General features: G+C 41.3%; 1 protein-coding gene across 4 annotated transcripts in view; it reads right to left on the reverse strand.

The window, feature by feature from the left end:
- The window catches only part of LOC137153292 (H(+)/Cl(-) exchange transporter 5), a 73,874-nt gene that overhangs the window by 28,125 nt on the left and 31,548 nt on the right, over positions 1–14,201 (reverse strand). For 2 of the 4 annotated variants that reach the window (XM_067548458.1, XM_067548459.1), the window contains exon 2: positions 14,047–14,199. In XM_067548458.1, coding sequence (XP_067404559.1) covers positions 14,047–14,182 — 136 coding nt within the window. In that variant the 5' untranslated portion in view covers positions 14,183–14,199. Of the gene's footprint in view, positions 1–2,075; positions 2,206–14,046; positions 14,200–14,201 lie in introns of those variants that run through there. The other 2 variants (XM_067548460.1, XM_067548461.1) reach the window with 2 other exon arrangements.

Genomic DNA, 14,201 nt, shown 5'->3' on the forward strand with positions numbered 1-14,201 from the left:
GCTTAAAGAATAAAACAGCTTCAGACCAAAGTTGTAAGAGCAAAGTGATGAGATGGATTCAGGCATGTGCCAAGAAGCACCCTGATGTACACACTTTGGGATGACTTTTATGGGTTTCACTGTACTCAGCAACAGTGAACAGAGTATTAGCTATGCCATCCTTGGGGGAATACCAGAGAGTCAGATACATTGGAAACTCTGCTAATTAAAACTTAAGATTAGAAGTAAAGGACTCATTCTTGCTCAATAAAAGTGATCCACAGTATCAAAGGCAATGCAATGGTCCTTGGGAAAGCTCATCTATTAAACCACAGTCTTTGACTTAGCATCACAGCCCTTCCCAGTGCTGAAGGCTGACTGAAAAGGACCCATAAAAATGGTACTGTTCAACCTAGATCCCTCCAAGCCACAATCAGATTTGCTCTCCTGGGATATTCTCCAGCGCCACAGCTTTTAACTACCAATTCCATCATAGAACCTTCTCCCAGCAGAGCACCCCTGCAAAGCAGGCAGAGTACAACAGCACAAAGAATACACACAGCAGAGCACGCAGTTTGAACACATTGCAGGAGACATCAGGTAAGCGTACTTCAGTTAGGTATCACAGGAGCAGATGACTTACACCTATGCACCATGGGTAAGTAAATAAAGGGCTTGCCTACAAGTTAATGTGCAGCAAATCATGGAATAAACCTACGGCACTCCAGCTCATTGCACAGTGATATTCCATGTGGATGCTGCTACACCACACAAAGTCCTGGAGCGTGACCTAGCGTACTAAGCCACTAGCAACACGCACACAGGACATTATTACGCAGCAAGCAGGTACACTAGAGGTTCACACCTTGGCTTACAACACAGCAACTTGCTGTGTAGACAAATCTAAAGAATTTTTTTAATGTCTGAGTTCAGCTCCAAGCAGATACCTGCCCATATCATGTGCGCTATAGCCACCACCACAATGGGCACCTGCGCTGGAAGTCTCAATTAAAAGGCCAAGTATGAAATTCAGACATCACAGTCCATTCTATTGGGACACCTAGAGCTAGGCTGTCCAAGTCAGGGATGTGTGCACACAGCACTGCTCTCCAGGCTGCTCCTGTTTTACAGGCGGAAGAGTTCATTCACTAGAGCATCACTCTAGCATCTTTACAAGATGCATTCATTTTTGTATTGGAAAACGGGATCCAAGAGTCCTGACAAGGCACAGCAAGAACATGAAAAGGGCCAAGTTAATCTTAAACACAAAATAAAAAGAAACAGCCTTACAGTTTCAAGAGCAGTATCGAACTAGAAAATGGCTGGTAGTAATAAATACTTACCAGGGCTGCATTTCCTGTCCCGGCTTGTCAAAGATCAAACACTAAGCTAATTACGGGTAGATCCGAAATAGAAAGGAGGGGCCACCCGAGTGGAGGGGCATAGTTCTGCCCTGTCATGGCATGGACAAGATGACCAAACAGGTCTTCCCCTTCTCCAATTTGCACAATTAGATCAGTGTTCAGTACTTGAGACTGAAACCAAATATATCAGCTGACATCATAACGTAACGACTCCCTATAGCCAGAAGTTATACATTTTAAGACAGACATTTTACCCTCTTCCCCACCTGCCAATAAAATAGGCCAATGCTCCATTTTTAGATTTTCCTTGGTTTAAAACCTTGCAGACAATTTGTTAACGATACTGAAATCTAATTTAAAATAAAGCAGCACATGCACCTACGCAGTGCATTGTTCAGTGTCCAGGGGCACCCCTAATGTGGCAATACAAAGGTTACGGCAGTTGGGAGGGACGCTTTTCTCCATGATGCCTCAGCCCTCCTCTGTTAGAGTGAATCTGGAAACCGATTTGTTTTGCAGAAAGGAAAGGAATCACTTGTTTACAGCAATTTACATGACACCATTAGAGGGCAGAAATCCAATATTCCCCCTCATTCTTAGCCCTTTGCAACCCCCACCCCCCTTACGAATGGAGAAATCAGACCTGCAGCTTTTACCCACTGCTCCCTACCAGCAGCTGCAGTGCGTTGATATGTTTAACCAGAACATAACTCCCTTCAGCAGCCTCCTTACCCTCACTCGGATTTTTTCCTCTCCACAGAAGCACCTCTTAAAGACTGTTTCATGGCCATTGGGCTCCAGGAGATTTGTGAAAGGGACTGTGGAGTAACTTCCTTTACAGTGGCACTTGCTGCATTCTCCTCCCTTCCCAGCACAGCCGGGCTCTCCCTGCACTGAGCATGTCGTCACCAGCTGACAGTCACATGAGCGGACCCTTGGACCTCCTTTGAAAGAGGGAGGATTTTAGCTAAACAGAGAAAGGTTAAAGATGCAGTATCCCTTCCTTCACAATGGGCAAGCTAGGAATGACACAAGGAAGCTGGCATCTAGAAAATTTAACTTCCTTCTGGAGGCTGTTTCCAGTGACTGGAAATTACAACTAAAAGCTACAGTAGACATAAAACTTTGTTTTGGAGGAGAGGAAGAGGGGCACGGAAGAGCTGACTGGTGGTTTCATTCATTGTTTATAGACATCAGATTCTCCAGTACTAAAAGAAGACTGCCTGCACATTTCAACGTCAGTCCCACAGGCTCAGCTGCTGAGGAGACTCTTCATTGGTTTTAAACTGAGAGCAAGTCGGTGCTTAGGAAAGTAAGTGATTAACTGTGGCAGCTAGCGCCAAGTACATGCTGCATACTTAAGGCAACCTTCCTACACGTCTCTGCACCTTAATTCCAGCTATCCCAGTCCTAGGAATCCACACTCTTCCAATAAGTGCCATCATTCATTGTCCTTTAGGTCAAAGATGGACATTTTAGCAAGAGCTTATACTGAAGTACTGCCACTTAAGGAGTCCATTCTCTGATTTACAGGACTATCCAGATGTTGGACAGAGCAGTGCAGCTGCATCACATTCCTACTACTTTGTCTTACAAAGTATCCTCTTCTTGACCAACCTTATCTTGCTTTTAAGCTTTCTGCACTATGGCTAACTTTGGCTCAGCAAATGGGATGTGTTTGCCACCGGAGTTTCCCCAGAAGTTAATATCTATTTCACAAGGATTCTTTTCAGGCCCTCTCTTTTCTTCTCTCTACCTGTTGATGTTTTGCCAATTAAAAGAGTCAAGGCAACACTCCTTGGGTGCCTGACATTCCACACAGACACAGTATCCAGTCAATAAAGCTGTACTTCTATGAGCATTGCTTCAATCCTTTGTGCAAACTCTTTGAAGAGCCCCATTGGTGATTTTATCTTGCCATATATGCACAAAAGATTATAATGTTTCTCTAGCTCCGAGATGCTACTGATAACCGGTGGCATTTCAACCTTGCTCTGTGGCTCTGAAACATTATACCATGGTGAATGTGGGCTTTGGTCTTGGATACCATGCTGGTGCCAGGTTCTGTGGGGGATTCTGCTGTATGCAGAGCATGCTTTTAGGTTGGGGTCAGTGAGAACAGCGTTTGACAAGATGCCAAGATAACCAAAATCCGTTGCCACACAACTGACATAACTGACTGAGGCATGGTCCAACACAGGCTTTTCCAAATGAAGATTGGTGCCTCGCCAATAACGTAAAGATTAAGTCCAATCCTATCGTTCTCTGCCGTGCGTCACCTTGTTAACCCCGGCCTCCATCTGAAAGAGACTTGTGCTTAACTGGGTGTCAGCTCTCTGACATCACCAGGCTGTCAGCCACCCAAGCCCTCTCCTCTCCACCATGCCAGACCTCGCTTTGCCCTGCTGGTTAACTGTGGGTGCACCCCAGTAGCAGAGCCCCTTTTAAGCATTCTGCAGCATCATCCAGTCCCTTATCCACTGAACACTCACAAATACTAGGTCTGCTGTCCCCCCCAAGGGAACAGTGCTCACACCAGCTTGTATGCTTCAACCCAGGATCAGCACCATGCTTAATACCAGTGCTGAGATATATTTATATTTGAAAACAACACGTTTGTTATGAAAGATTAAAGATTTAAGTGATAGCGAGTCAGGACATTGGAAACAAAAGGTGACATACAGAACAAAATTATAACATGCTTTCTAGATATTAAATTTAGCTAAAAAGTTACTCTCATCTACAGAAGATTATCTCACCCGAAACATTTCTGCAGCATCTTCAAGCAAGGATGGCTGGGATCCTCTTTCATGAATATAAACACACTGCCTGTTTATATCCTAAGTGCAAGAGAAGGGGGTGTCTTCTCCTTTATCCCCAAAGTTACTCATGTATCTGTATAGAAACAGTGCAACTTTCACGGCTGCTTCTCCTGTGAGTTATTCCCTGTTGACTTTATGTATAAAATGAACATCCACCACCCTAGCTTATGATATTTAATTAACAGCTCAGAGGCCAGTAAATAAATACCTTATTTGACAGGAAACCTATTTCTCCACCTCTGCTGTGATACAGAGTTTAAGAACATATTTCAATATACGTGCAGAACTCCTGACGTAATATCTGTACACTGTAGCCCTGAATTTTAAAAGTTCCCAGTCAGTATTAAATTGTTAAAGCTACGAGTGCAATACACCAAACAGTTTTCAGGACCAAGCCTCTATGTTGGTTACAGACAATTTGGTTTAGTAGAGGACACCGGATGACACTTCGAATGATAGAATCAAAATTTATTGAAAAAAAAGATTAGTTAAACAGGCATAGAATTACCATGGACACAGGTACTACAATTATACTCACATTCAGAGATGTAATGGTGTCCCAATAGGTGCTCTGTCTGACACAGAATGAAGTATATATAGCCTTACAATCCTGTAACCTAATGGCACCTTTTTTATGCTAATTGGAGTGCTCCTGCAATTTAGCAGGGCTATTCCTTTTATAATCTATTATAATACTGATCAATATTAAACCTATGCATTACCATATTCACATTTCCACCACCTCTCTACTGGCTCTTTAAATTACACATTGATTAATCAAACATCTACATTAACATCCTTCCCATATCATCAATATAGACAGCATTTTAATAAAACATTCAAACTTCTCAAAAATAGTCATTAAAAACCCTGCTGAAACCAGTCATAACCAAAACATACCTGCAACATACCCTTAGGTCATATCCTTGCTAACTTCTATTTTCCCATTATACTGTCTCCAACTTAACACTACTTTTGCTCACATTAACAAACTCAATTTCCCATATTCCCCAAGTTTTAGGCTAACTTAGTCGAAAGCCTAATTGCTACTTACACTAACATTGCTACTTAGCATAGCCAAGAAACCCTTCTTTAGGCTACAACGCACATTTCATAAGGATATCAATGACCAGTGTGACTCCGGCTTTCATTTAAGACCTCACTTGACATTCTTTGGTGAACTCCCTTGCCAGCTAGCATTAACGGGTTCTTGGGTCACAAGGCCCTTTAGAGTATGCACACACCAAGTAGTACAGTTATCTGCATGAGTTAGGTCTCCAGAGACTCTTTGTTCAAGTAAGAGAGCTCTGCCACTTTTTGCAAAATATCAGAACATTCCTCGTATCACATGGTTGGTGGTAATCAAGGCAAAAGAAGAAATCAAAGACACTGTGCAATACACACATCCTTGCTTGACTCAGATATATGCATGGATCAGAGCATGCAGGCTCTGCCTAAGATATTTTACCCGATGTTCTGTCATGTAGTCAGCTGGACCCAGTTGCTTCAGAGGAAAGTGCAAGAAGCCCTGCAGAAGGCCATTAATGAAATAATCTGCTTTCAGGGGGAATTTATTCCTAATCCTCATTAGAATTTGGGGCTTATTCCCCACAGCAGGAGGATTTATATCCCTTTCAGAACGCTTATGACTTGCTATTATAATTCTGGATAATCTTGTTATCCATACGAGTATCTCTCCTAAACTACTGGGGGGCTCAAAGTTTAATAACATCCCACCTTAAAGACCAACTCCCTCCCATTCAAGATGAAATGATAGCAACTCTCCCAAACATGGGAAAACCTCACCTTTCCTTTGCAGCAACCTAACACTGCCCCCTCCAAAGCACTAGGGTTGTTTCTGGAGAACAGGCATGTATGTGTCCCAGGTGCACTCATGTCACATCATCCTCACGCTTCCTACTTACACACAGCATGCCTCCATCGCTATCCCAACAATAAGCTTGAGAGAAGAGCCAACAGTCTAGTGTATGGGGGTGAGGAAGAGCTGGCGTTTCACATGCCAACTAATGAACCGAACTAAAGGTACCAGGCTAGTTTCACATCTGTGTGCGCGCAAACTCATGCTGACTCATGTACCTGATAAACTGGGCATAACACTGCCAGTGCATTCCCTCCCTTTGAATGCCGCAAAGGAAAGCTGCATTCTACTGCCCCAGGCAGCTGCAGCAATCATCATTAACCAAAGGGTTAAGATTAAAATCCACTTTGCTTTCTACTGGATTCATCCAAGAACGCAGGGAAGCAAGCTTAATGGGGTATTAGAGGGAGGCAGAAATACGTAGCATTCCGAATCTAACCCTCTCCCTGCCAGGTTATCCCAACCATTGGGGTGCAAACAGTTTAGACTAATTAGTGCTGAAGATTCATTTGCCACATGGTGTGAGAAATGCTGTTAGAATTTGGCACAACTGGATGAATGTGTCCTACTGCAGAACCGACGTAGACGTTACTGTTCACAGGCATAACTTCACTGCTGTCAGAGTGGGTAATCAAGGAAAACATTGCTCATTTCTCTTTAGTGCTAAAGTGCAAAAGTCCAAATTGGAAGTTACAGGGACTCACACGGGTCACAGAACTGCCGTTAGAGTAATTAACTAATGACTGAGTTACTTCTTGGCAGCGTAACTAATGCAGCAGCATGAGAGACCTTAAAACTGAAACTAAAAGATTTTCTGCCTCTTTTCAACTTGAGTGGTTAGTCAAAGTTTGGGGCCCACTGGGTATTCCAGCTGGGAATGGAAATTGGTGGTTGTCTGGTATTTCACTGATGCAGTTTGGTTTGTTTACAAAGAACATACAAAGTCCTGCATCTCTGAACACAGATGGCACCAAGGAGCAGAAAACAGCTTCTTACACTTACAGCGTCAATAGTGGTCTTTTCAGCCTGCACCCAAACCAAAAATACTACCCCAGATTTCTTCCATCATCAGCCACAAGCTTTCAGCTGCTCCTACAGGCTCTCTCTCTCACTCAGTCTGTTCTCAGTTTGTGTGTTCTTTCACACCTACCCACCTGGTCACAATACCCAGTCAAACTATCTGCCCACTACGTGCTAGTTTCTGGGCAGATTTTTATGCTGTGTTTTAGGTTTGGTCCCTTAACTGTCTCTTAAAACTGACTTAAATGGGGGTCTCATTCAGATATCAATTTAAAGAAGTTTTAACTCAACCCATAACAAGGTTTCAACCAGCTCGTAACAGTATTCTAACTTCTGAAACATTTTGAACTTAGAGTTGTTTTGTGTTTTTTAATCAAGATATTTAGGCCTCAGATCAAAAACTGCTAGAAATACCTTATTATATTTGCAGTGCTGAATTGGAACAAGTGTGATACTTAGTATCGGTCCTACATATAACCAATGTTTAGCTGCATGCATGCTCTGTTACAAACAGCATGCAAGACTAATTGGTTATCCTGGGGATTGGGGAATTAGAATATGAGGGACATTAATTTTTCTGTCAGTTCCAAGATAGTCAATGGAAAAAAGGATTGGAGTACAATCCAGATTTACAACCATATCAATAAATGTATAGTGCACTCACAACCAAGGCATAAGACGCTGCATAATACAATTTAAAAACAGCCAATGTAAAAACTCCCTCTTTAGCTCATTAAAAGAAAATGGGATCTTTATTTAGCTCTCAACAAGTTAAAATTGGAAACACCTCAGAAAAAAAGGTGGCTTCCAAAGTTTTTATATGTATAAAACAAAAGAAGGATGTCCTAAGGCGGCAGTTTGGAATAAGTTTTCACCCTAGTAACTGCCATAGCAATAATGTCATTACTTGCCAATGTACTTTGCAATAGTAGAATCCCAGAAATTGGTCCAATGAAAAATATTACCTCACTTACCTTGTCTCTCTAATACCCTGGGACCAACACAGCTACAACAAACACTGCAACCAAAACAATGTCATGGAAGACAGCAGTATCACTACTTTGGAAATACAGCCTAAAGCCATTTTTAAAGAGCTCTGGGTCATCTTTGGCCTTTGCCACAGGTGTGGGCATTGGCAGCACTGAGCGTTTCAATGTTGTCTGCCCTAATGGGTCAAAAATGATAACCAGAATCCACCCAAAATCACAAGGTTGTTGTCTTTAAGGTTATAAATTCTGGGTTCTATTTATTTGCTTTCCATGTTTGAGCCTTTAGACCTTACTCAGTTCATGTATTAAAGCATTCCCATGCAGTAACGAAGGAATTTTTTAAAAAAAGAATGAAGCCTGAAATTCTCCTGGAATCATTTGACTCCAGGAGATATTTAAAAAAATGTCCTAAGTACATCAGAAGCAGGAAACCTGAAAAACAGGTAGTGGGGCCACTAACCAGCAAAGGTACTAAAGGAGCACTCAAGGAAGACAAGGCCATTGCAGAGAAGCTAAATGAGTTCTTCACTTCGATCATCACTGCAGAGGATGTGGGGGAGATAGCCACATCAGAGCTATTCTTTTTGGACACCAAATCCAAAGTACTATCCCAAATATATAAATCTGTAAGAAGAGGGTTTTAGAACACTGCTCAGCTAAACAGTAACTGGTCACCAGAACCAGATGCTAGTCCCCCAAGAGTTCTGAAGGAACTCAAATATGAAACTGCATAACTACTAACAGTGGTAAGTAAACTATCACTGAAATCAGCCTCTATTGCAGATGACTGGAAAGTAGCTAATGTAAAGCCAATTTTTTAAAAGGGCTTCGGAGGCAATCCTGGCAATTACAGGTCGATAAGCCTAACTTCAGTACCAGACAAATTGGTAGAAACTATAATAAAGAACAGACTTATCAGACACAGATAAACATGGCTTTTGTAAAGGGAAGTCATGCCTTGCCAATCTATTACAATTCTTTGAGGGAGTCAACAAGCAAGTGGATGAGGTTGGTCCAGTCGATATAGTGCATTTGGATTTTCAGACAGCCATTGACAAGGTCTTTCATCAAAAGTTCTTAAGAAAATTACGTAGCCATGGGATAAGAGGGAGGGTCCTAACTGACTGAAAGATAGGAAACAAAAGATAGGAATAAATAGTCCATTCTCACAATGGAGAGAGGTGAATAGCAAAAGCCCCCGCAGAGATCTGTGTGTTTAACATATTTATTAATGTTCTGGAAGAGGGAATGAACAGTGAAGTGGCAAAATTTGCAGATGATACAAAATTATTCCCCCTCCCCATGACTACAGTTGTGTTAACTGGACACTTCACCTTGAATGATCCCTTATAATAGTTGCTAACTACTTACATTAAACTGTTTGATTTTGTATTTAGCTACAACACTCTCCCAGACCTGAAGAAGAATTCTGTGCAACTCGAAAACTTCTCTCTCACCAGCAGAAGTTGGTCCAATCAAATATACTACTTGACCCACCTTCTCTCTCTAATATCCTATGTCTGACATGGCTACACCACCACTCAATGGGCAACAAAACTGGCAGATTAAATTCAACATAGATAAATGCAAAGAAAAGAACATTGGAAAAAATAATCCCAACTATACATATACAATTGGTTTCAATTAGCTGTAATCACCCAAGAAAGATCTTGGAATCACCTAGGTTGACCAGATGCCCCGATTTTACAGGGACAGTCCTGGTATTCATGGCACCTAGTCCCTGTTCAACCATCCCAATTTTCCACACTTACCATCTGGTCACCCTAGAATCACCACAGATAGTTCTCTGAAAACATCTGCTCAATGAGCAGCAGCAGTCAAAAAGGTTAACAGTATGTTAGGAACTATTAGGAAAGGGATAGCTAAGAAGACAGAAAATATGATAATGCCACTGTATAAATCCATGGTACGTCCACACCTTGAATGTTGTGTCCAGATCCGGTTGCCCCATCTCAAAAAGAATGTAGCAGAACTGGAAAAGGTTCAGAGAAGGGCAACCAGAGACTATCAAGGCTAGGGGAATGGCTTCTATAAGAGAAGAGACTAAAAAGATTGGGGCAGTTCATCTTAGAAAAGAAATGACTAAAGGCAGATATGGGAGAGGTCTATAATATAATGAATGATGGGGAAAAATGAATAGGGAAGTGTTATTTACCCTTTCACACAATACAAAAACCAGGGTCACCCGATGAAATCATTAGGCAGCATCATGTTTAATACAAACGAGATGAAATAATTTTTCCACACTATGCACAACTAACCTGTGGAACTCATTGCCGTGGGATGTTGTGAAGGCCAAAAGCATAACTGGGTTCAAAAAAGAACTACGTAAGTTCATGGAAGATAGATCCATCAATGGCTATTAGCCAATAAGGTCAGGGATGATCCCAAGCCTCTGACTACCAGAAACTAGGAGTGGAAGATAAGGGTAGATCCATGGTTGCCCTACTCAGTACGTTCCACCTAAAGCTCTGGTACAGGCCACTATCAGAGCTAGGATTTTGGACAAGAATAGGTGATCTGACCCAATATAGCAGCCCTTATGTTCTTCTTATTATAAGACTATCAATAAAATGGTAAGAGTTGGCAACACTATAGTTTTATTATATTGAAGAACTTGGCTACTGTCAAACATAGGACCAATGCAGATTAGATTCCATGAATTAAAAAAATGCTAGTTTATTTAATAGGGAAGAAATGCCTGCCAGTGGATTTCTTTCAGTGGGAAGAGTGAGGAAATCAAGGTCTAGATTATCTGACAGATGTAACAAAAAGCAGAACAAGGTGAGGTATTTCTACTGCTGCCTAAATGGCCCTGTTACTCCAAATCTTTCCTATATCTAGTATACATTTTATTTTTAAGTATGTTACCAGAATATCATAAGATTTCTCACCACATACTTTGGACTTGTTTGCACAAAAACATTTAGTACACAATAGGCTGGGATGTAAATCTGTGTCCACATGGACTCTTCTGCCTTGCATTAAAAAAGTTCCATAGCATACTTCAGTATGGTTTCCTGCCCATCCCTAGGAAGGGACATTAGCCAGGAAAAAACAAAACCAAAAAAACCAAGGAGTTTGGCCATATTGCTGTTTGTGTACCCTGACACCTGTTCATGGACTGGCTTTTTTTTTTTAAAAAAAGATCAAAGAAGAAAACAAAATTTAATCTACTTCCTTGCGTGCTGCCATACATTGGCACAATGGAGATGCCCAATAGGCAAAATGAGTTGAAGAAAACACCAGCCCAGAGGAAACACTGGATACTGCTCAACCCCAGGACACATGGAAGGAATAGAAAAGGCTCACTAAGAAAAACAGTTCAGGAACATTAAAGGACATTTAAAACATGGGTTTTCTCATTTTTTATTAAATAGCTAATCCCAGGCTCTAAGCAAACATACGTCTCAGCAACACCCTCTTCAAAGTGTCTCCATTAAACATCTATAGATCTCGTGTGGTTTTCCACCCAGTTGTGGTTTGTGTACAAGCCAATTCCTTTAAGTGGGAAAAAAAGGACAGTAGCTACAGCTGACCACCTCTGTCAGTGTGCAGGAAAGCAAGGGGGGAAAAAAGCTGCTCAGAATATTAATGCATCTCAAGCATTACAATATTTTTATTCCCTCTATCTCCTTCATTCTGAACTGGATGCAACTGGACAAAATATAACTAGTACATTGAGCAAAAATAAATTAGCTCTGCAAAGGTAGTTTAAAAGATTTACTCATTTTTTAAATCTGCTGAAATCCAAGCATGGCCATAGTTGGAACACCCAGATATAGGAAAGACAAATCCAGTTTACAAATCCAGTGGCAAATAATGCTGGTTTGTAAATGTTACTATTCAGCTAAAAGTACCTATAAATCCACCACCAGCTAGCTCTTCAGTAGAAGATTTTATATTTTAAAATTCTGTACATGTTACCAAGAAGGAGTCTTCCATCAACATAGCTAACTTCATTTCGGGAGATGGTGTTTCAACACAAACAACCTCTCTATTGGTAGGTTGTGTCTACACTATGGTGCTATGCCGACATACATATGCCATTATAGTCCTCATAGTATAGACGTACCCCTACATGGATTCATGAAGAGCAAAAAAGATACAAGACCGAGTTCACAGATTAATATATAACAAGACCAGAATGGACTACTGTGATCATCTAGTCTGACCTTACTATATAACACACAAAATCTACCCAAAATAATTCCCAGAGCAGAATTTTAATAAAACATCCAAACTTGTCAGTGATGGAGAACCCACCATGACCATTGGTGAACTGTCCCAATGGTTAATTATTCTCATAGTTAAAACGTACACCTTATTTCTAGTCTGAATTTGCCTAGTTTCAACTTCCAGCCATTGGATTATGTTAGACCTCTCTCCCCTAGATTGAAGAGCCATTATTAAATATTTGTTCCCCATGTAGATACTTATAAACTAATCAAGTCATCCCTTAACCCTCTCTTTGTTAAACTGGATAGATTGAGCACTTTGAGTCTGTCGCTAAAAGGCATGTTTTCTAATCATTCTTGAGGCTCTTCTCTGAATCATCTCCAATTTATCAACATCCTCCTTGAACAGTGGGCACCAGACCTGGTTGAAGGAATCTATATCAAAAGGTTCCAAAAGTGGGGGAAGTGACCCCCCTGAGGGGTTGGGATGCTACGAACAGGTTTCAGTGGGTTGCAGACATTCTCCATGCCCTCCCCCACCATCACTAAAATATATGTTTCTAGCCCTTATGGTTGTGTAGATAGTCTTAAAACCACGAGTAGAACGAAACACTATGTAGTAATGCTTTCCTGAATCTGCAGACGGCCTGAAACCACTGCTCTAAGGTTGTAAACTTTTGTAGAGTTGTAAACATTCATCTGAATTCATCCTGCCTGCTCCAACTCCAGGTCAGAACCAAAATAATTCTTCCCTATAGACAGGGTCCATCTTCTCCTTGTTCTTTATTCACCATCCTATAAACAGAATAAACTCAAAACACCTTTAATCTATTTGCTTTATTGAAGTGGCCAGCACTGTAGCAATGCAGACTACATGCAAGCAGAGTTTCAATGAGTCACTTCACCATGGGCGAAAGGTACTTGGTACTTGTCAGTTGAACAAGATGGTCGGGAATGTCCCAGTTTTCAACATCTTTAAAACAGTAAACCAGAGCAGATGGCTTCACTGAGACTGAAGAGTGCCTCAAATAATAGCTGCAATATAAAGAAGGGCAGCCAAAAATTTTGGATGGGGGCTGAACAATTTGAGTAATTGAGCTTCTGGGCCATAATTGTCCCAGGGATGCTGTTTGCTTTTACTCATATGCAGGCTGCCCCAAGCCACTGATTCATTGCTTGCTTGCCACAAACATGTGAAGAGCCTATTAAGAATTGTGGGGAGGCAAACAAATCCTTGAAGACAAAGAGAAAAATAGTGCAGAGTAATTTATTGTATATACTAAACAATCATGCAAACAGAAAAATATACCAAAGAGAGAAAATACTTTCCCTGTCTGACAAATCACTGAATGCGTATAGCCAGGATCAGATAGTTTACTGTGATGGGGAGATGCCCTGGTCTCTAACCTACTTTCTGTAGTCTCTTACCTTCTCTTTTAAAGACACACCCTGCTGCTTCTACTTTCTGCTGCGCACAAATCCTAATTCAATCACTGTTAATTTATGGTGACAAAGACTCAATGGTAGCAGTTGAGCGCACATTTGGCTGCTCTGCAGTACTACAGCAGCCAGACAGAAAGCCACCCAGGTGAAGATACTGCAGTGTAGAGAACTGTGTTGAGGTCACAATAGGAGTGTCACAGCGAAGTATATGGCCCTTACACCACAACCAGGCCAACCCACCAAGAAGCTGGCTCTTGCTACAGTCACACAAAAGTAGAACGTATTAACATGAAATCTACATAAAGATTTTAGTGATGATGAATTAAATGGAGACAGCAGCTTGAGCATTACCTCCCAACATCTCTCTGTCTAGTGGGGGATCATCATCTGTTATGGAGAAGTCCAGAGATCCTCCTGCTATCTCCACCATGTCTTCATCACTGGTGCTGCTCTGAAAACTCTCTCGTCTAAATCCTTTATTATTCATGGCTACAGCTTCTGAACCT

This window comes from Emydura macquarii, unplaced genomic scaffold (assembly GCF_026122565.2).
Source record: "Emydura macquarii macquarii isolate MOO-44397 ecotype Brisbane River unplaced genomic scaffold, CSIRO-AGI_Emac_v2 contig_1253, whole genome shotgun sequence".
NCBI lineage: Eukaryota > Metazoa > Chordata > Testudines > Chelidae > Emydura > Emydura macquarii.